At 45.8% G+C, this 21,257-nt stretch overlaps 1 protein-coding gene across 3 annotated transcripts in view; it reads right to left on the reverse strand.

Annotated features, from left to right (window-relative positions):
• LOC146177953 (uncharacterized) overlaps positions 1–21,257 on the reverse strand; it is a 203,907-nt gene that overhangs the window by 84,719 nt on the left and 97,931 nt on the right. For all 3 annotated transcript variants that reach the window (XM_084580676.1, XM_084580674.1, XM_084580675.1), the window contains exon 4: positions 11,183–11,334. In XM_084580676.1, coding sequence (XP_084436802.1) covers positions 11,183–11,334 — 152 coding nt within the window. The remainder of the gene's footprint in view (positions 1–11,182; positions 11,335–21,257) is intronic.

Here is a 21,257-nt window from a genome sequence, read left to right on the forward strand (position 1 = left end):
TCACGTGCTCCATTAATTTCCCTACACACGAGATTAAGGAAATGGGTCTTAGGTTTTCCAATTTTGGGGGTTTGCCGGTTTTGGTATTAGGATTACGTTTACCGCTTTCCATTGCGGGGACAGCTCTTCTTTAGTCTAGATTTCCTGCATGTACTCCGTTCGGGCACTTATGGAGTCATTATTCAGGCTCCTTAGGCTTTTGTTTGGGACCCCGTCGGGTCCTGGGGCTGATTTGACTTTAAGTCATAAACGTTCTGCTGTGACCCCTGCTTTTGTGATAGGGGCGTCAAGTTCCTCGTTGGCGGCTCCCCTGTAATCTGGGAGGGCGATCCTAATTGTGCCCCCCATGTACGTGCTTGCTACTTTGTCCACGAACTCCTTGTCAGTACCCTCGAAAGCATGTCTGGTTTCCGATAATCTGATTCCTGATTGGGTTTTTTGAATTATTTTGGTCTAGCAGGTGCCTCAATAGAGAGGCTCATGCCCTTTTCCATGTCGTCGCATCGGCTGCACCAATTTTGTTTACATCCCTATTGTGTCTCGCAAGCCTCCTTCTGAGGTTGCGATTCCACCTTTGCTTTTTTAGCCTGCGTTCCATGCTATGTTTAGCCTCCCATATGTGCAGTAGTTTGCTATCGGCTGTTTCTGGAGCGTCTTCCCCTTCGTTTCTTTTCGTTGCTTCAACATGTCGCTTGAGGGTTTTTGTCCATTCCTTTATGTTCGTGATTCTTTCTATGGAGTCTCTTTCTCATAGCTCTCTGAACTTCTCCCCTTCGGTTGACTCACCCGACGTGTCCTGACCCCTTATTGAGGACCGAGGCTAGGATAAAGTGGTCGCTGCCAAAATTTTGCTCCGAGCTATACCAATTTAGGTTATTCACGTTTTAGAGCGCAGCTCTTTGGCGTCCGTTCCTGGGTTTCGCGTCGGCGTCGTCGTCGGCCTCGTAACCAGCTCCGCCCCCTTTCATCCCCCCAGCGCTAGCAGCGACCGACTGATACCGCTGGATGCCGCTGACGCCACTAGAGAGTCAAGATAACGTGACTGCATAGAACACCGTCGCCGCCATGCAGAGAGAGGAGGGGAGGGTCCCCCCCCCCCTGTTCCTGTGTGGCGGATAGGGTGCTCTTCAGTTGCCGACGCGCCGGTTATTTCACGTAGGCCCCGGCACGTCGACGAATACGTGACCACCTTCCCACGGCTAGACCTGGTTCTTGGCGCTGCGGAAGCGAGGGTATCATATTGTTTGCGTCGGCATCGGCGGCGTTGTCCCTGAAACCAACTCCGCAGCTGGGGTTGACTCACTATCGGCGTCAGCAGCATCAGTCAGTCGCTGCTATCTCTTCCCTCCTCCCTTTATCGCGTTGTCCGCTTGCTGCGCGCGCTTCTGCCCCCATCGTTTGCCGCTGGGTGTACACGCCGCCCCCCTCCCCCCTCTTCCTGCGAGTCTCCGGTTGTCAAAGCGCCGGCTCGAACTTAATTCCTTTCTTCGCTCCTTCTTCAATGCAACCCCTGTGCGGTGGCAATCAGAGAGCCAGATCGGTAGCGGCGGATCTGTATATGTGCACCGCCCGAGCCGAAATTGCCGCTGCCGTTCGCCACTGCGAAATTATCTGCCAGTTCTTTCTGAGCCATGAGCGAGACGAAAAAATTGTGTGATAGCGCATACATGTGTTGCTCGATTTCTTTGCCTCAATCTATCGAAAAGTTGAAACAGCTTATTTGCTGCGCTCAAATTCGCATTAGGAAGTAACGTAATCGTCGGTAATTTTTTTTTGTAAAGGTTATGTCTGGGGAGGTATCTGCACATACGCTATTTCCCACTCTAGTCGGACACCCGGGGTCTGTGTGCAGGGTGAGTCCGAGTTCGTGTGCGTCCTCCCACAGTTGCCTGCCTTTAGGGTCGTGTATCGCGTAGTCCCATTCCTGGTGTCTAGCGTCAAAGTCTCCCACTATTATCAAGGGGTTGGTTCCTGCCGCTTTGATCGCCTTGCGAAAGAGGGCCCTGAACCTTACCTTCTTTTGCTTTAAAAGGAATAAACTTGGTCCCTCCTTTCGTCCCATTAAAATTTCTAGCAGTACAGCTTCTATGTCTTTCGAATTGACGTCGTGTTCGATCGCTGCGATGTTCGTTTTAACGAGCGTGGCGAATCGTGGTTTCTCCCCCCTATCACTACGAAAGACCTGATATCCCGAGAGCGTGGCTGCTTTACCCGTCTCTTGTAAGGCTATGGCTAGCGGTTTTTCCCTTATTAGCGCTAGGTAAGGTTGCAGCACCGCTCGCTTACATTGAAAGCCACGGCAGTTCCACTGCCAGATGATTGAATCGTTAGTTGCGTTTTTGGCCATTTTGAAGCTGTATAATTGTTTCCTCGGTGTTTTGCTGCCACTCTGCAGGGTTAATAAGTTCTGTTCTTTGCAGTTGCAGCTCAGCTGCCATTTGTTCTTGCCTCTGCTGTACCTGCTCTAGCCTTTGGTTCGTCTGTTCCTGTCTGATGCAATTGGTCAAATTTTTTAGTCATCTCTTCTCTTTGAGATTAATTGCGCCCATAATTTGTGCCATGAACGTCTTGACCTCAGCGTGATTGGCGTCTACCTCCTTTTTAAGTGCCGCCACTGGGTCAACGTCTCCCTCCCCTTACGTTTTGTTGGGGGTGGTCTAACAGGTTCCACTATCCTTTTCTCGTTCGCCGGGGTCGCTGGCGGTTTGGGGTTTGCCATAATCCGAGCCGGAGGGTTTGCTTTGGCGATAACATTTGGTGGTGCACTGTGGGGGAGAGTGGGTCTCCGCCCGCGTTTGCATTTTTGGTTTCTGTTTTTCGTGGGTAATCTTTCTAATCAGTTCTTTAAACCCCCTCACTCCTTTCTCTTATCTATCTTCATATCCTTCTCGTCTTTTGGGGGGGAACCCCCCCCCCACCCCCCCCGTCAATGCTTACTTTACGGTCGCTGCTCGGGTCCCGCTTCTCTTTCTATCCTTCTCGTCTTTTGCCTGGGAGCCTCCCTCCCCCCCCCCCCCCCTCCCGTCACAGCTTATTTCTTTACGGTCGCTGCTCGGGTTTCGCTTCTTCGTCCACGGATTTGCCGGGTCCCAGGATGAGGATCTCTCCCTGGTTCTGGAGTCGGAACGCCCCCTGGTCCTGGAGCTGGAGCGTCCCCCTGTCCTAGAGCCTGAACGCCCCCTGGTACGGGAGCTCGAGCGTCCGCGCCGCTCCCGTCTCACGGCCGTCCCCTCGTCTCCCAGCCTTGGGAATGAGTCATCTCTGACGCGGAACTCGTTCCCGCGCCTTTCCTCAAGGCGGTGGTGGTGGTGGAAAACATTTATATAGGATACAAATACAGGAGGTTATGCATGAGCTGACCCTGAAGGGGCCAACCCTCACAAACACTAGGTGGAGGTCCCTAGTTCGGGACCACAGAGGCGTTTGCCGCCGCTCGGGCTCGCCCGACTAAGGTCCGTTGGGCCTTCAGGTCGGAGCAGCCGAGCAGGGTCGCCTCCCAGTCCTCCCGGGTTGGGTTGGGGTGAGGGGGGATAGCCGGATGTGAGGGGCAGGCCCACACCATGTGGTAGATGTCCGAAGACACCACCCCACAGTGCGGGCAGCTGCCAGAGAAAGCAGGGTCGAAGTGTTTTAGAGCTGCCGGGCACAGCAGTGTGTTGGTATAGAGGCGGAGTAAGAGCCGCTCATCCGCCTTTGAAAGGCCTTTACACGGGCGGGGGTAAAGGCTGTGGCTAGATTGGTAGTAATTTGCGATATGTTTTAATGTATAAGCCGGATTAGGATCAGCGTCCTGGTCGGAGGGGGAGGAGGAGGGAACTTCCCGGGGAGAGAGCGCGCGGGCGGTGGCGTCGGCAGCCTCGTTTCCAGCCAGCCCCTGGTGAGCAGGAGCCCAAATAATCTCGGCGGATCTCTCCGGTGGTTGCTCCCTCTGTATGATGCGAATGAAAGTCTAGCTGCTCTTGTTTCTCGAATTTTCGTTTCCAGAACTTCTTCACTTCGTATGGGACTCTGTAGATTTGTATGCATATTTTATCTCCTAACGGATGCTCCGCATAGTTGACATTTGTTCTCGCATTTGTTACTTTTTGGTGGGCGTTCCATACCGCAGCCTCGACATTTCATGTTGGCTGGGTCCGGGCAGCATATTTGGGTTTGCTCCGTACGATGGCTCCGCAAGAGACAAAATGATGGAAGAGACGAAGAAAGCGGGCTGTAACGACTAGCATCTACCGCCCCCAGAGGCAGCGCAAGCGGTTCAGGTGTCCAGAGAAACAAATGTGATAGATACTGCGCCTTTCCCTTCTTAATAATAATAATAATAAATAATAATATTACCACCACCACCCCTGCCCCCATCCCTGCCTTTTTACTGTTTTTTATTTTTTTTCTAACCACACGCCTTCTTACCCTGATCGTCGGGGGTGCGAGGAGAATTTAGGAACGCCAGCGAGGACCTTGCCATATTACCATTATTAATATTAATATTACTAATATTATTAGTAGTAGTAGCAGCAGTAGTAGTATAGTAGTACTAGTAGTAGTAGTAGTAGTAGTAGTAGTAGTATAGGCTCTCTCAAGCTAGTTCCGTGTCCAACATGGCGCCCATTGAAAAAGCATGCGCCGCGAATCTTTCCTCATCAGAAAGCCTGAATCAGTTTCGGAGTTCCTATAACGTGAGTGTCCAGCCCATGTCAGCGCTTTTCCGGTAGATGTTGAGGACTTGTACTATTCCCTACCGCAAAGAGCAGTTATCTCCGAAATTAGTGAGTGCACTGACCGTCACGGTGTCACTAAGTTCCAGAATTCCTGTGGTATGAATGTTGCCGTGTTTCTAGAAATGCTTTGCTTTTATTTACAGTCCACGTTCGCTAGTGTGGATAGCAGGCTTTTCATCAAAAAAAAAAGGCGGTTTGCATAAGATCCAGCCTCGCTCCCGTTCTTAGGGACCTGTTTTTAGCCCCGTGCGATAGACGACTTCAAGCCAAGCTTGATCATGACACTGTTGTTAAAGTTATGCGTTACGTTGAAGATTTTTTGGTTTTTTATCGCAAAGATAACGCCCAACAACCTGTTGCTCAGATTTTTGACGCGTTCAGCACTGAACTTAATGACTTACAATTGACCACAGAATTTCCCACTGACCACAAACATAGGTTTTTAGATCTGGAACTTGTGCTATCGGACGATCATGTGTGTTGGATGTACTCTCCACGCTCCCAGAAGAGCCTTCTGCCCTTCCAATCGGCTCCCTCCAAGAATATTAAGCGCGGGATAGTAAAAACCTGCATGAAAGCAGCCTTGCATAAGTAATGCAAGCACAAAACTCAGGCCAGCTCACAGATCACCACTGCAGGCTACCCGACTAAGATCCTTTCAAGCGTAGCCGAGTCAATACCATCAGAAAGCAGGATTCAGAAGGTTTCACGCGAATCAAATTATAAGAACATGGCGTGCATACCGCATGTGCATAAAGTTTCGCACAACCTGAAAAAGATTGTCAGCAAAGCCGGCGTGAAGCTCCTTTTTTCCTCCAGGAATGAGTTAGGAGGGTTGTGCAAGAAAGTCAACCAAGAAAGTAGAAAGAAGGCTTGTGAAAAGAAACACCGAAAGAAATTTGTGAACTGCTGTTGTGGTGTTGTATACAAGATTCCACTCTCATGCGGCCGATTTTACATCGGGAAAACTGGGCGGTGTGTTAATGATAGACAGCGCGAACACGCCAATAACATAGAAAACCAGTCATGCCGAAACAACATATTCATCCATTCCATCGCTTTCAAGGACTGTGAGGCGTTTTTGAACCAAACCACAATCATCGCCAAATATAAAGATTTGTCCTCACGCCTCATATCTGAGCCTTTTCACATTCACGAACTTGGTGACACGTGTGTCAGCCAACCGTCCGTTGCTCTAATCCCACAAGAGCTCACGTATCTCAATCGCGGACGGTTTTGATAATTGCTATGTGATATCAGGACCATGATTTTGTCGTAATTTGATTTTCATGCGCTTTGGCTGTCTGCTATATATTGCTACTTGTGTCGCAATAAACCATTTGGTTGCTAGTCAGCTCATGTGCCTGTCTCGCCTTCCTACACGGCCCGTCCGTTTGAGCTGTTCCTTCCTTCCATTCAACATGAACCAACCAGCCCGACAAAGCCCTCTTGTCCAACGAGGCGCTCGACGCCCCCATCACGGAGGCAGAGGTAAGGGCGGAAATTGTAAGGCAAAAAACTAAATAAGCCCCGGGCCCCGGTGGGATCACAAACAAAATGCTAAGGAATCTGGACGATGACTATATCTGTCTTCTAACGGAATGCATTGGAAAAGTTTGGAAAACGAGCCAGTTGCCATATCAATGGAAAGCGGTAAACATAATAGTAATACCCAAACCGGGAAAACCCCCGCAACTGAAAACTTTGAGACCAATTTCTGTAACCTCATGCGTAGGGAAGTTGCTGGAGCACGTAATACAGACGAGATTAACGTGTTTCATGGAGCAAAACAACTTGTGGCCGCACGAAATGGTCGGTTTCCGACCACACTCGTGGACGCAGGACGTAATGCTCCGAATAAAGCATGATATCACATACTCGCGATCGGGAGACGCCAAAGTGATCCTGGGCCTAGACCTCACCAAGGCCTTCGACAATGTCAGGCACGAGACTATCCTCGAAGGGCTCGGAGTAGGGGAGAGAACGTACAATTACATAAAAGACTTCTTATCGGGCAGAAAAGCCTGCATGATATTTGAAAATTTAGAATCTCCTACGGTAGAGATAGGAAGCAAAGGCACGCCGCCGGGCTCCGTGCCTTTCCTATTCAACGTGGCGATAAGAGGCCTCCCGGGTAAACTTAACCAAATCAATTGTATGCAAACGATACCAAGCTCCGGATTAACCATGGGGAGCGGTGCGAGTACGGAGGAACGCCTGCAGGCAGCGGCCGACATCGTTTTCGATTACGCGGCTAAAAGGGGACTTTCGTGCTCCCCGCATAAATCTGAATTCTTTCTTTCTTTATTCCATACTGCAAACCTTGTACAGGTCCAAGCAGGGTGCTAACATGGCAACAAAACAATAATAACAAAGGTAATAACTATCAAAGTGTGGAGAAAGGCAATAATGAATTATTCCACTCGGTTACTGTGCGAGGAAAAAATGAAAACTTGAATAAATCAGTTCGTGCGAAATATGGCGTCAGCGAGTTTGGATGATGGTGACGCATATGCCTCGATGATAAAAGCGACAGATATGCTGAAGGGTTAATAGCCAGGTCTCGATTCCAAATCGCGGAAAAAAATTGCAAGCGTAAATTTTTGCTTCGTTGTTCAAGACATTAAGCTGCATTAATTCAGAGGGTGAGTCATACGGAGAAAATTTAGAGTAAATGAATCTCACAGCTTTTCTTTGTATCTTTTCTAAACGGGTGATATTGCGTTTAATAAATGGGTCCCAAACAACGCAAGCATATTCAAGTTTCGGTCTAATTATTTAATTGTAAGCAAGTAGATTTACGCTCGAGGGAGAAGTTTTAAGCTTAGGTCCTAAAAAGTATAGTTTACGTAAAGCGGAAGAGCAGAGGTTATCTATATGTAAATTCCATGACAAAGTACTAGTAAGCGTGACACCTAAATACTTGTACTTAGCCTCTTCCAACAAAGGTGAAGAACCTAGTCTGTAGATAAAAGAGAGCGGAGCGTTTCTGCGAGCGAAGCGAAGAAGAACGGTCTTATTAGTGTTAACTTCCATGTCCCACGCTTTACACCATTCATAAATCTTAGCCAGAGAGGAGTTAAGATGGATTTGGTCATTAATAGAAGTTATTTCTTGAAAAAGCACGCAATCATCGGCAAACAGCCTGATATGCACATTGTGAGTAAGGTCAGTTGTAAGATCATTAAGATATAATAAAAACAATAATGGCCCCAGCACACTTCCTTGGGGAACCCCAGAGCCGACCGGAAGGCAACCTGATTGTTCCTCATTGACTTCTAAAAATTGGTACCGATTGGTTAAATAGTTTGTTGTTCATATGATAAAAATTTCATGTAGGCCAATGCTAAGAAGTTTTAATATTAGTTTGTCATGTGGGACTCTATCGAAACCTTTGCTGAAATCTAGAAATATTATAACCCAAAGTACCTCCGCTGCAAGAATAGCGGGGAGTTTCATATTCAGGTGGAGGGCAAACCAGTGCCAAAAGAAGATCAGATCAGGATTCTGGGGATAGTCATCCAATCTCACGGCCATAACGAAGAGGTCCTGAAAAAAGTTACGTGATGCAAACCCTCGGGCTCTTGAGGAGGGTCGGCCTTGAGCCACAACAACAACAACAACAACGCACCACACAGCAATGTTGTTGTTGTTGTGGCTCTAGGAAAAAGGAAAAGAAAATGCACGAGCCTGCTACTGGCTCTGTAGCTGAGCCAGCTCCGCTGCCTGATTGATTTATAGGAAGGGAAAGGCGCGGTAACTGTCTCACATGTTTTCTGTGGACACCTTAACCGCGCTTTAAGAAAGGGATGAAGGTGAGAGTGAAAGTGGAAAGAGAGAAAGAGGAGCTGTATTGGAGGGCTAAGGAGTAATTTCGACCACCTGGGGATCTTTAACGTGAGCTGACATCGCACAGCACACGGACGCCTGTTCGTTTCGCCTCCATCGAAACACAGCCGCCGAGGTTGGGTTCGAGCCCGGGTACTCCGGCACAGTAGTCGGGCGACTTACAACTGCACCACCCCGGCTGCACCCTCCGCTGACTCGTGCGGACAGAAGAAAGAAAGTAGAGAAGAAAGAAAAAGAAAAGGGAGAGAAAGTCTCGCGCCGCAACAGCCGTCGTCCACCACCTAAGCGGTGACGGGTGCAATGAGAGCCGACAACCGATAAATATTGCGGGGTAGAGGATTGGCTATAAACGAGTCTGACCACCCTCTGTTCCACGAATGGCGCCGGAAGGCGCGGGCCAAAAACATCCAGGAAAAGTACGGGACGGACACTTAATCCTACTACGTAGACGCAGCAAAGTCAGAAGCGGGGTGCACGGTAGCGGTTGTGATTCGCCAAAAACTAGTTAATGCCCTCACCGTCTGCGATGACAATATAGAAATGGCGGAGGAGGTGGCCATTGCTTTAGCCGCCACGCATATACCACCTGCGCCTATATAATAACAGACTCTATGGCTGCCTACCGAAACTACATCAAAGGCCGAATATGTCCCCAGGCTGCCAGATTATCGAAAAATTACGGACACCCCGAACAAGACAAATGCCTCGTCTGGACACCCGAGCATCAAGGCGTGGAAGGGAACGAATGCGCCCATGCTGCTGCCCGAACTCTCCTGCCTCGGGACTCGACCCCTCCATCCTCCACACCCCCTATCCCTGCCCTCTGGTGACGTATTCGGAGAGGTTACAGCACTGTAGACTCTCTGGCAGAAACTATCCACCCCAGCCAAGGGGCTCTCCAAAGCGGAAGAAGTTAGATGGCGACGCCTACACACAGGTACATATAACACACCAGCCCGTTTAAACACAATGCACCCCGGTATCTGCGACCCCAAATGCAATTATTGCGGCGAGAAGGCAGGCCTGCACCACATGGGGTGGAGCTGTCCACACAATCCTCCAGATGACTCGGATGCAGTGCCAACAATTGAGGGGTGGGAGGCTGCCCTATCCAGCTCTGGACTTGAGGCCCAACGGGCCCTCGTGACACGCGCGCGGATAGCAGCGGCAGCCGCTGGAGTCCCGGACTAGGGACCCCACCTACACATCCCGATCCCTTAAATCTACTCAATAAAGTTTTTTACTCACACACCGATAAAATTTCGGTGCCAGGCTAGCCCCCACCGCAAGCGGCTTTGACCTACCAGTCCCAGCCCCGTAGGGCAAGGAAACAGCCCCCTTTCCCCACCTCCCTCCCTACACAGCAAACAGAAGCATCTATGAGGCGTTAGTACATCAGGCAGCGTTAGAAATTGATTTACAGGACACGTGCACCATGCACTAAAGGAAGGGAGAAAGATGGGCTTGAAAGAATAATCGGAGATAGAGGTGCTGTAGTGGAGGGCTGCGATCCACCGCGCTCTAATGGATCTCGCCTCATCGCACTTTAGTGGTCCAAAGTGCCCTTTACAATTTGTTTAATATGAAAAACCGCGGAATAACGGATTTTTATTTATTTATTTAAAATACCCTCAGGGTACAGATGTACGTTGAAGAGGGAAGGGGGCAGACAATATATATATATATATATATATATATATATATATATAGCAACCAAGTACGTCTATTTACTTATGCTATATATATATATATATATATATATATATATATATATATATATATATATATATATATATATATATATATAAAACAGAAGGTTAATACAATAAGCGTACAAATATCTGAAAAACAAAGCACATAAAAAAGAACAACGAGGTACATGGGTAATTTAGGAAGACGACATTGGTGTAAAAAATAACAAAATATAAAAATATAATAAGCAAAACAGTATACAATGAAGAAAAGCAAATAACCATACAATAAGTTTTAATACTAGGCAACACAGGAAGTTTGTAGCGCGGACTTAAATTTTTCTTCTTCAGTTGTTAAGGGTGCAGACAGGTTATTCCAGTCGTTACAGGTGCGGGGAAGAAACGAGTTAGAATAAGCAACACGGCGAAATGAAATGCAGGATGGTGGAGTGCAATGTTGAGTTATTTTATGAAGAAGTATACTTTATGAAAGAGGCTATCGCTACAACGCTCACAGCTTTCGATTTATCACTAGGTTCAAAACCCGCCCCCATTTTTCTTCATTTATCAATACATCATCAATTCAAAAATTTGGTCTGTATTTCATCAAATTACCGACAAGACGTTTCATATATGTGCAATAGCTGAAAGCCAAATGGATACCTTTCTGGAGCATATTTTTTGTGTTCGATATGTGGAGGCACATAGCTGATTAAGAATCATCTCTTCACGATGAGACGTTGTGTGAATAAGATTACTCATAGCTTGTATATCACTTCGGTGGTGTGGCACTTATTTTGTGCCCAGTGGTTTCTATCCACAAACATAAAAGAATGCAGGGTACAATCCAGTTTAGCGATTATGGGAAAGACGTTGCTAGGCGCAAGACAGTATGAAGCAAATTAGCAATGGGAGATGAGTTCTCACCTTGCGCTGTACCAAATTCGCCGTCCGGGTGGGCCATCATGTGGGCGGCTGATGGCGCGAAGCCGATTGGAAGCGAAATCCTCCTGCCTAGAATGGTAGTCGCAGTGTTCACCTTAGACACGTCCACGAGCGCCTGAGGTCGGAAGCGGAGTCTGCGGGAAAACGGAAACCTATCACTGGACACAACGAGGCTCAATGCGCTAACGGAAGAACGAAGCACACACGTGTACTAGAAAGCAAAGTTTATTAGATGTGATGAGAGAGGAAGCAGAAAGGAGCGATGCGCAGGGAATACAAAAACAAAAGGCAGAATAAAAAAAAAACTAGAATAACTATTTAAAGACATCTGCTCTTTATTTTCTACTATATCTATTTATTTATTTATTTAAATAATTATTTATTACATACTTCAGGCGCTGCAGATGTCTAAATCCAAGAGCAACATGCCAATGAAAGAGGATGAGGAGGCAACATCACAGTACACAATAAATGTGACACTTATTTCTTAATCGTAGGATGACAGACATGTGCGTCGTGTCACCAGACGCAGTGTGCAAATGGCTAGTTTAGTACTTAGTAATAGAGAAAGTAAGTAGTAATAAAGAAATAAAGTAAAAGTAAGTAATAAGAAAGTAATGTCTAAATAGTTTGGATTTATTACCGGTAGGTTACATTACACCTAAAAGGAACAAAACCGCGTTAAGTTAAAGGATTCTTTGAGCATCAGTGATTTTAGTGGACGGAAACCCCAAACAACGCAAGCACGCACGGACTTCATTCCGATGTGTGGATAACAAGCGGGTATTATAATCTCAAATGTGGAAATTAAAATTTTATTCCTCGAAAGGTGCATGAAACCATTCCAAAGGCGGCACTAGATAAAACGAATGCTATTAGCGTGCATTCCCCTTAGAAGACTCCAAAAGTGAGCCAATAACTGAAGAATATTTTTAAGCTTGCATTCCAGCTTCTCGCAGCTACATCTCTCACCTGCCTGTCATGTGAGTGGAGATTAAAATACCTCACGCCTTTCGCTCACCAAAAGCAGCTACGACACTTGCACCATGGACCACGAACTGCATATGCGTGACGGCGGAGTCAGCCGTCAAAACAATTCAAACCGAGCATGACGACGTATTTTGCGTGCAGCGTATATTTATATCTAAGAAAACGCCCTTGTGCAGCCCTTAGCAAAGAGCGAGTAAGCTTGTTTTGAATAGCCGATATCTCTGGTCAATACAGCGAAGCGCTCAAAATCACAAAGGACGAGGAGGGAACAGGACAATAGCGCACTTTCAACAAACGTTTATTGCGGTTGCGGAGCATATATATATATACACTTCAGAATCACAAAGAAAGAAGGAAAAACATCTGCACGTGCCGCCTAAGCTAAGAAATCCAGCTCAGTTTTTGATAGAGCCACCGACGGTTTGCTGACGCATTGATCCCCTGATCGTGCTATCTGCGATGCTTCCACAATTTCCCTAGTTAGGCTGGTACGGTGGCGATACAAAGCAATAATTTTGTCGAACAAAGGCTGGCAAGGTGTCTCGCTGTCACACTTTTTGCAATGGGCAGCTAGCTGTCCGTCTATGGCAATATTGCAGACCTTTTTAGAGTGCTCTTGCAGCCGAACGTTCAGACATCTTCCAGTTTGGCCGATGTAGTGTCTACCACACGAAAGCGGGATCTTAAATAACGTTTGTTGAAAGTGCGCTATTGTCCTGTTCTCTCCTCGTCCTTTGTGATTTTGAGCGCTTCGCTGTGTTGACGATGAACCAACACGCCCAAACATTTTCCCTTCTGATATCTCTGGGATACTCAAGCAGGTCATGGCATGGGCAAGTAATCGAAACAGTATCAGGTCAATCGTAGCAGCTCCACTACACAAACATTGAGTGGAAAGAAAGATTGAAGAAGAGTCAGACTGGGTCATAAGTATTCAAGCCATCCAAGCTTCTGAATACCTTTACATTTAGAAGAACAGAAAGGTGAGCGAGTTGGTTATTATCCATATTCAAAAAGTGCGAAAATAACTGCGCTGATGTGTCGAATATCTTGACGAATCCCCCAATTTGGAACAGATTTGGAGCAAGAGAGTGATTACTCATCTACAACCACCCAAACGTAGCCATGCGCCTACAAAGGAAAGCTTTCTCCGGGGATCGAACCCTAGACCACCGCTCTACTTACTAACTGAGCTCACCACAGCGGTCAGTACATGAGATTGGGGGGCAAGAGCGAATGAATCGACAACTCGACGTGGCAGCGGTGTTGGTCGAATGCTTAGAATAATCCCAAAAAGTGAAAAGGATGTGTAATAACGCAGTAATTATACTCATGGGCATCCACTCAAACGCGCTCATAGGCTCCAAAGGAGAGCCATACAGCTTTCTTGAAACCTAAAAAACATTTATCCTAGTCCGGAGATCGCGGTGATTGTTCCGTCTCCGTCTTAATAATGCGCGAGCATTACTTCGCTATGTTCACAGATTTTTCTCCGCACACCGCTTCTGCAGAACGCGTCCACAAAAACGTGTCCGCAGCAGTTTGTGAGTAATTGAGAAGCGGTAGAGATTAATCAGTGGTGTCAATCGATAGAGGGTGACATATTGGTGTTGCCGAAAAAGTAATTAGACCGATAAATTATTTATCTAATTAATTACAGTCAAATAAGTAAACGTTGTCTGCAGCAGTTGTAATTGAGAAGTGGTAGAGGTTAATGAGCGGTCTCAATCGATAGAGGGTTGTTGTGTCCCTTTGTTTGGGTAATTCAGTTCAGTTCAGTCATTCAGTCATGTGGGACTCTTCGTAACCCTATGGACCATATCACGCCACACTTTACGGTCTGTCACTATCTTCCTCACATCACCTAACTTCATCTGCAGCGCCTCGAGGATGCCATCTAACCATCGCGTTCGCTGCCTACCACTTCTCCGGTAACCCTCAACCTTTCCCAACATCAAATCTTTCTCCAGCGACTCCTCTCTTCTCATCAGATGACCAAAGTAGCTGAGCTTTAACTTTAGAATTTCACCCTCCAATGAGCAGTCAGTGTTAATGGTCAACAATAAAGACTGATTTGATCTTCCGGCAGTCCAAGGAACTCTCAAGAGTCTCCGCCAGCACCACAATTCAAACGCGTCAATTCTTCGGCGGTCAGCCTTTTTCACAGTCCAACTCTCGCATCCATACATCACAACTGGAAACACCATAGTACGAGTTATAAGGATCTTTGTTGGCAGTCTGATGTCTCTACTCCTACCTAGGCGTTCAATGCTAGCCATGGCTCTCTTTCCCAAAAGCAGGCGTGTCCTAATTTCATGGCTGCAGTCACTTTTCGGGGTAATCTTGGAGCCCAAGCAGAGAAAATCTATCACGGCTTCCACTTCTTGTCCTTTGATGCACCAGGACTTGATAGGGCAAGACGCCATGATCTTTGTCTTTTTAATGTTCAGTTTAAGCCAAAACGTCTCACTCTCTTCTTGTACGCGCATCAGAAGTCTCTTGAGTTCCACTTCACTTTCTGCCATTAAAGTGGTATCATCCGTATAGCTAAGGTTGTTTATACGTTTTCCAGCAATCTTCACTCCAGCTGAAGACTCGTCCAGACCGGCCTTCCTCATGATGCACTCAGCATATAGGTTAAATAGGCAGCGCGACAGTATGCAGCCTTGTCTCACTCCTTCCTCAATCGGGAACCAATCAGTAAGACCATGCTGAGTTCTGACTGAGGCCTCTTGTCCTTCATACAGGTTCCTGAGGAGACAGATGAGGTGAATTGGAACTACCATCTCTTGGACGGCTTGCCACAATCTGTTGTGATCTACGCCGTCAAACGCTTTCGCATAATCAATAAAGCAGAAGTAGATGGGCTTCTGGAACTTTCTTACTTTTTCTTTGATCCAGCGAAGGTTGGCAATCTGGTCTCTAGTTCCTCTTCCCTTGCGAAACCCTCCTTGCACGTCCGGAAGCTCCCCATCCGCATATTGCCGCAGCCTACCTTGGACGATTTTCAGCATCACCTTGCTAGCATGCGAAATAAGCGCGATCGTGCGGTAGTTGGAATAATCTTTGGCATTGGCTTTCATTGGAATGGGGAACTGAATGTAAACTAACCTCCTGCAATCCTGTGGCCACTGCAGGGTTGGCCAAATTTGCTGACATAAGTTAAACAGAACATTAACAGCGTCATCCTTAAGGTTTTGAAGCAACTCAGCTGGAATGCTATCAATTCCACTAGATTTCTTCTTAGAAAGGCTGGCTAAGGCCCATTCAACTTCACTCTTCAGGATACCCAGCTCGAGATCAGTGATCACAACCATCTTAATTTGGGTTTGCACATCCGGGTCCTTCTTGTACAGTTCTTTTGTGTATTCTCGCCACCTCTTCTTTATCTTTGACGCTTCAATGAGGACCCTGCCTCCTTTGTCCTTTATCAGGCCCAGCTTAGCACAGAAGCTTCCCTTGATATCTTTGATTGTCTTATACAGAGCTCTTGTGTTCCTCAATTGGCAGTTGTCCTCAACTGCTTGGCACTGTGTGTTCAGGAAGGCATTCTTATCTCTCCTTGCTATTCTCTAAAAATCCGCATTGAGAGTCTTGTATCTTTCTATTTCACCCATAACTTTTGCCATCCTCCTTTCCTCAGCTATTTGCAAAGCCTCTTCAGACAACCAGTTTGCTTTCTTGCATTTGTTTTTCTTTGGAACTACCTTAGTAGCAACTTCTTGTATTATATCACGAACATCAGCCCACAACTCTTCAGGCTCTCGCTCTTCTAGGTCTAATTCTTGAAATCGATTCTTCTCGCAAACTCGTTTCCGCAGCGGTTGTGAGTAATTGAGAAGTGGTAGAGGTTAATGAGTGGGGTCAATCGATAGAGGGTGACGTATTGTTGTGTCCGAAAAAATAATTAGGCCAATAAGTTATTAGGTAATTAATTATAGGCAAAATGCAAAAGTAAAGGCGAAAATGGTCTCATTAGTCTATGGCTTGGCGCCACATTTGAATGTATCAAATACTAAAACAATTATTTAAATCAGCCAATTAGGGTAACGGGGATGTGACGTCACGCAATCGAAAGTAGAGCCGCAAAAGGCAAAGGAAGGGATTGGCGCACATTTTGAAAGTACCGAAGACTGAAATGGGTAGACAAGAAGTGAATTAAGTGACGTCAAGGATGTGACGTCACACAACCGGCAGTAGAGCCGAAAAAGGGCCTAGGAAGGGATCGTCGCGCAATTTGAAAGTGCCAGACCAAAATGGGTAAACAAGAACTGAATTACTGAGATGTAGAGGGTGTGACGTCACGCAACCAGAAGTGGAGGCGAAGAAGGGCATGGGAAGATATTGGCGCGCAATTTGAATTACGAAAGACTAAAATGAGTAAACAAGAAGTGAGTTAACCAACTAGAAGCAACCAACAGCAGCATCCGTGCTTTCGCATTATTACAATGCAGATTCTGCAGTGCCCTTTAATTTTTTTGCGCTGTTTGAGTATAAACACCTTCACACTATGCTTGTTGGTCTACATTCATCTTAGAGGTATGTTGCCATTTTACTAAAAAGTGACTGCACAAGACACAAGCGCTAATTAGCAACCACTTTTCATTTCCGTTTTCCCCAACATCAATGAGGACAAGGTAAAACAAAAAGAAAATAAAACAATTCTAGATGGCAATTTGGACAACTACAGTTGTTATTGTTGTTGTTATGGCTGTAGGAAGAAGGAAAAGAAAATGCACGGACCTGCTACTGGCTCTGTAGCTGAGCCACCTCTGCTGCCTGGTGCAGACAGAAGAGAGAGAAAGTAAAGAAAGAAAATTAGAGGGAGAGAAAGACGCGCGCCGCAACAACAGCCGTCGTCCACCACCGAAGCAGTGGCGAGTGCAATGACGGCCTTCAACAGATAAACTTCGTTGGCAGGCTAGCCCCTGCCGCAAGCGGCAGTGCTATGAGGCGAAAGCCTAGCCCTCCAAAACGGCACCTCTATCTTCCTTTAACGGCGTGGTCCGCGGAGACTGTGACAGATACTATCCTGTAAATCAGTGTGAAATTCCACTCATGCCTGCTTCAATTTGTGCAGCGTTCGAAGAAGCGCCAAATGAAAGGCGCCGCACCCGGCGGGGTCAGCTTCGTCAACTTTTATTATCCACCGTAAATGTAGGCCCTTGGTGAAAGGCGCTGGAGCCTCCGCGACTAACTTTTGTCTCTTCGCGGAAAAAGAAAAACCCATTTGTTTTTACAGCGAAGGCAGACTACTCCAAGGTGGCGACACGCTTGAATCTGGCTCCTGTCCAGGCAATGCCTCAGACAGGACCACCCCAGGCAGGGACAGCGAAAGCTTCCTTGCCATCTGCAAAACAGGGTCTACCGGTCTCTCAACCGCCAGGCTTCCTTCCTGAAGAAGCCTGAAACACAAGCACCCGCAGCTGACCAGCGGACGTCCAGCGCCTCCGAGGAAGCGATGGACACTAGTCTTAGTTCGCACAACTCCCTTGAAAAGAAAAAAAGGGAGAAACCCCGAATAACGGGCCCCGAAACCTAAACTTTTAACTCTCAACAAAACCCACCCAATATGGCGTTCCTCATTCACTGGAACTGTCGAGGTCTAATTAACAACTATAGTGATGTAAAAGATCTCTTAAACACGTTCTCTCGTCATCTGTTTACAGGAAACAAACCTAGGACCTGAACATAAAAACATTCTAAGTCTGGTAGATTATCAAGAGGTGTCGCTATTTTTATCCAGAGTGGTGTTGCAACCAGACAAATCAAGCTTAAAACTAAATACGAAGCCGTAGCTGTTACCATTTTGCTTTTTAAAACAATAACGATATGCTGCATATATCTTCAACCTCATTTACCAGTAAACCTCCATGACTTAGAGCAGCTTTTAGACCAGCTACCAGAGCCTTATCTGGTAGTTGGTGATTTTAATGCCCATTCATCTTTTTGGGGCAGTGAATTAACGGATACTAGAGGCCGCATATTAGAAGATTTTATATTATGTAACAACATATGTTTGCTGAACACCGGAAAGCAAACATACTGCTCAGCAAGCTCTGGAAAAAAGAGCTGTTTAGATCTATCCCTCTGCTCACCATCGATTTTTAATTATTTTAAATGGGTCGTGATGGAAGTGAAGTGATCATGGAAGTGATCATCTACCTGTTGTTATTGAGCTTTTATCTTCTCCATCAATCATCCCTTCTAAACCACGTCGCTGAAAGCTCCACCTAGCCGACTGGTCATTGTTCAAATTAGAAGCCAATTTAGACAACATTTTTTTCAGACAGCCTCAGTGTGGATAAATTTAATGAGCTTTTCAGGACCCGTATCCTTACTGCTGCTCACCTTGCTATCCCCCAGTCCTCGGGCAAAATACAACCAAATCGTAAACTGTGGTGCACACAGGAATGTAAGGAAGCAAAAAAACAACAAAATAAAGCCTGGGGTGTCTTTCGCAGGTACCCAACGCACGAGAACCTAATGAACTTTAAGAAAGCAAGAGCAAAAGCAAGATATATTCGTCGCAGCGCAGAAAAAACATCTTGGAAAAACTATGTTTCATCTATAAACAGTTCCATCACATCCAAAAAGGTATGGGAACAAGTTCGCAAACTAGATGGTACCTACTCCCCCTACACAGTCCCTCTCCTAACCCCTCCAGGTGTGCAAACTAGCTTGCAGGAGCAAGCAGATATACTCGGTGAGCATTTCTGCAGAGTGTCTAGCTCTAACCACTACACAGAATCATTCTTAAGATATAAAATCACAGCTGAAAAACAGAAACTCCCAACTAGCGGTGGCAGCAATGAACTGATTAACAGTTTAATCACAATGCAAGAAATTCATAGAGTTCTATCTACTGGCAAAAAGACTGCCCCAGGCCCCGACGAGATACATTATGAAATGTTGTCCTACCTCTCTGAGCCATCTCTAGAGGCCCTTCTAAGGTTTTTCAACAAGATATGGGTAGCAGGACAGATACCGGAGGCGTGGAAAAAAGCTCTTGTTGTACCATTTTTGAAGCATAGCAAACCACCAACTTCGGCCAGCAGTTATAGGCCAATATCATTAACTAGTTGTCTGGCAAAATCATTTGAGAGTATTCTTAATATTAGATTAATGTTTATCCTATAATCACAATAGCTTCTTGACATTCATCAGTGTGGTTTTAAGAAGGCATGTTGTACAACTGACCATCTTGTCCGTCTGGAAAATACCGTCAGAGAAGCATTCATACACAGACAGCACTGTCTAGCGGTCTTCTTCGATCTTGAAAAGGCATACGATACAACTTTGAGGTTCGGAATATTGCATGACCTTGCACTCTTGGGCATCCGTGGGAAAATGCTAAACATCTTGCGTGACTTCCTCTCTAAACGCTCATTTAATGTTCGTCTAGGCACAACTATGTCAAAAAGATTTATCCAAGAGAATGGCGTACCACAGGGATGTACTTTAAGTACTACATTGTTTGTTGTAAAAATGAATAGTATAAGTAAAGCAATCCCAGAGTCTGTTATGTATTCACTTTACGTTGATGACTTGCAAATTGCCTGTACATCATCCAACATATCATCCTGTGAGAGGCAAATACAGATAACATTGAATAAGTTAGCTACATGGGCAGACAGGAATGGGTTTAAATTCTCCCCTCAAAAAACAGTAGCTGTTCTTTTTTCACTTAAGAGAGGCCTACAGACAGATCCAACTTTATACCTAAATGAAGCTGAACTGCCAGTAAAAAATAAACATAAAGTTTTAGGTATAACTTTTGATAAAAAATTAACATTCCTTAACCTTAAAGTAACCTTAAAAAGAAAGCTTCCAAGTCCCTCGACATGCTCAAAGTTCTCTCAAAGAAGCACTGGGGATCCGATCGAACATGCCTTTTTCACATTTACCGCTCTGTTGTACGCTCCAGTTTAGATTACGGTTGTATTGTGCATGACTCTGCGAGGTCATCATATCTAAAGCGATTAGACCCAATACATAACCTCGGCTTACGTCTTTCTAGTGGTGCATACAGAACATCCCCCCTTAAAAGCATCTATGTAGAAACAAATGAACCACCCCTTGCCGACAGGAGGAGCATGCTTACAGGTGAATACATACTCAGGATAAGATCTTTACCAAAACATCCCTGTTTCCCCTTAGTTACAAAGTGCCCTTCCAGAACACAGTTCATAAACAAACCCCATTCTATCAGGCCTTTACTACTCCGCTTCGAAGAAATATGCCAAGATTTAGGAATACTGGATGCACTTCCAACTGTAGCCCAGAGACAGTATCCATTTCCGCCCTGGTACAACCTTCCCTCTACATGTGACCTCACACTGACAGCCTTCCGAAAAAATCAAGCAGCACACGAACACATATTACAGGAATACCTAGCACTACGAGAGAAGTATATGAACTTCATCGAATTTTTCACAGATGGATCAAAAACAGCAAATTATGTTGGATGTGCTGTCGTGCAAGGCAACAGAGAAAAAGTTATAAGGCTACCTAACAGTGCCTCAATATTTACTGCAGAATGTTACGCTGTCTATGTAGCTGTAAATAAAATTATGCAACAGAACTGTGAAAAAGAGCATAATCTATACCGATTCTTTAAGTGTGCTTACGGCATTACATTCAAAAAATGCAGTTGAGTCTATAGTTGGGAACATCATTCACGGCATAGAAAAAATCACAACGCAAAGCCAAACGATAATCTTTTGCTGGGTTCCTAGCCATGTTGGGATAGATGGTAACGAAGTAGCCGACTCATGTGCTGCACAAGGTCGAACTAAGGAAATAAAGAAAATACCAATTGCCTGCAAGGATTGTATTAAGTTAGTAAAAAGAAGCTTGATAGATAAATGGCAGAAAAAATTACCGACGATTACGTTACTTCCTAATGCGAAATTTGAGCGCAGCAAATAAGCTGTTTCACCTTTTCGATAGATTGAGGCAAAGAAATCGAGCAACACATGTATGCGCTATCACATAATTTTTTTTTTTTATTTTTCACACGTATTCCTTTAACAAAGACTCCACTAGCAGTTCTTGACAGTCATGA

The sequence above is a fragment of the Amblyomma maculatum genome, chromosome 10 (genome assembly GCF_055883805.1).
Source record: "Amblyomma maculatum isolate TAMU_Amacu chromosome 10, ASM5588380v1, whole genome shotgun sequence".
In the NCBI taxonomy this organism is placed as follows: domain Eukaryota; kingdom Metazoa; phylum Arthropoda; class Arachnida; order Ixodida; family Ixodidae; genus Amblyomma; species Amblyomma maculatum.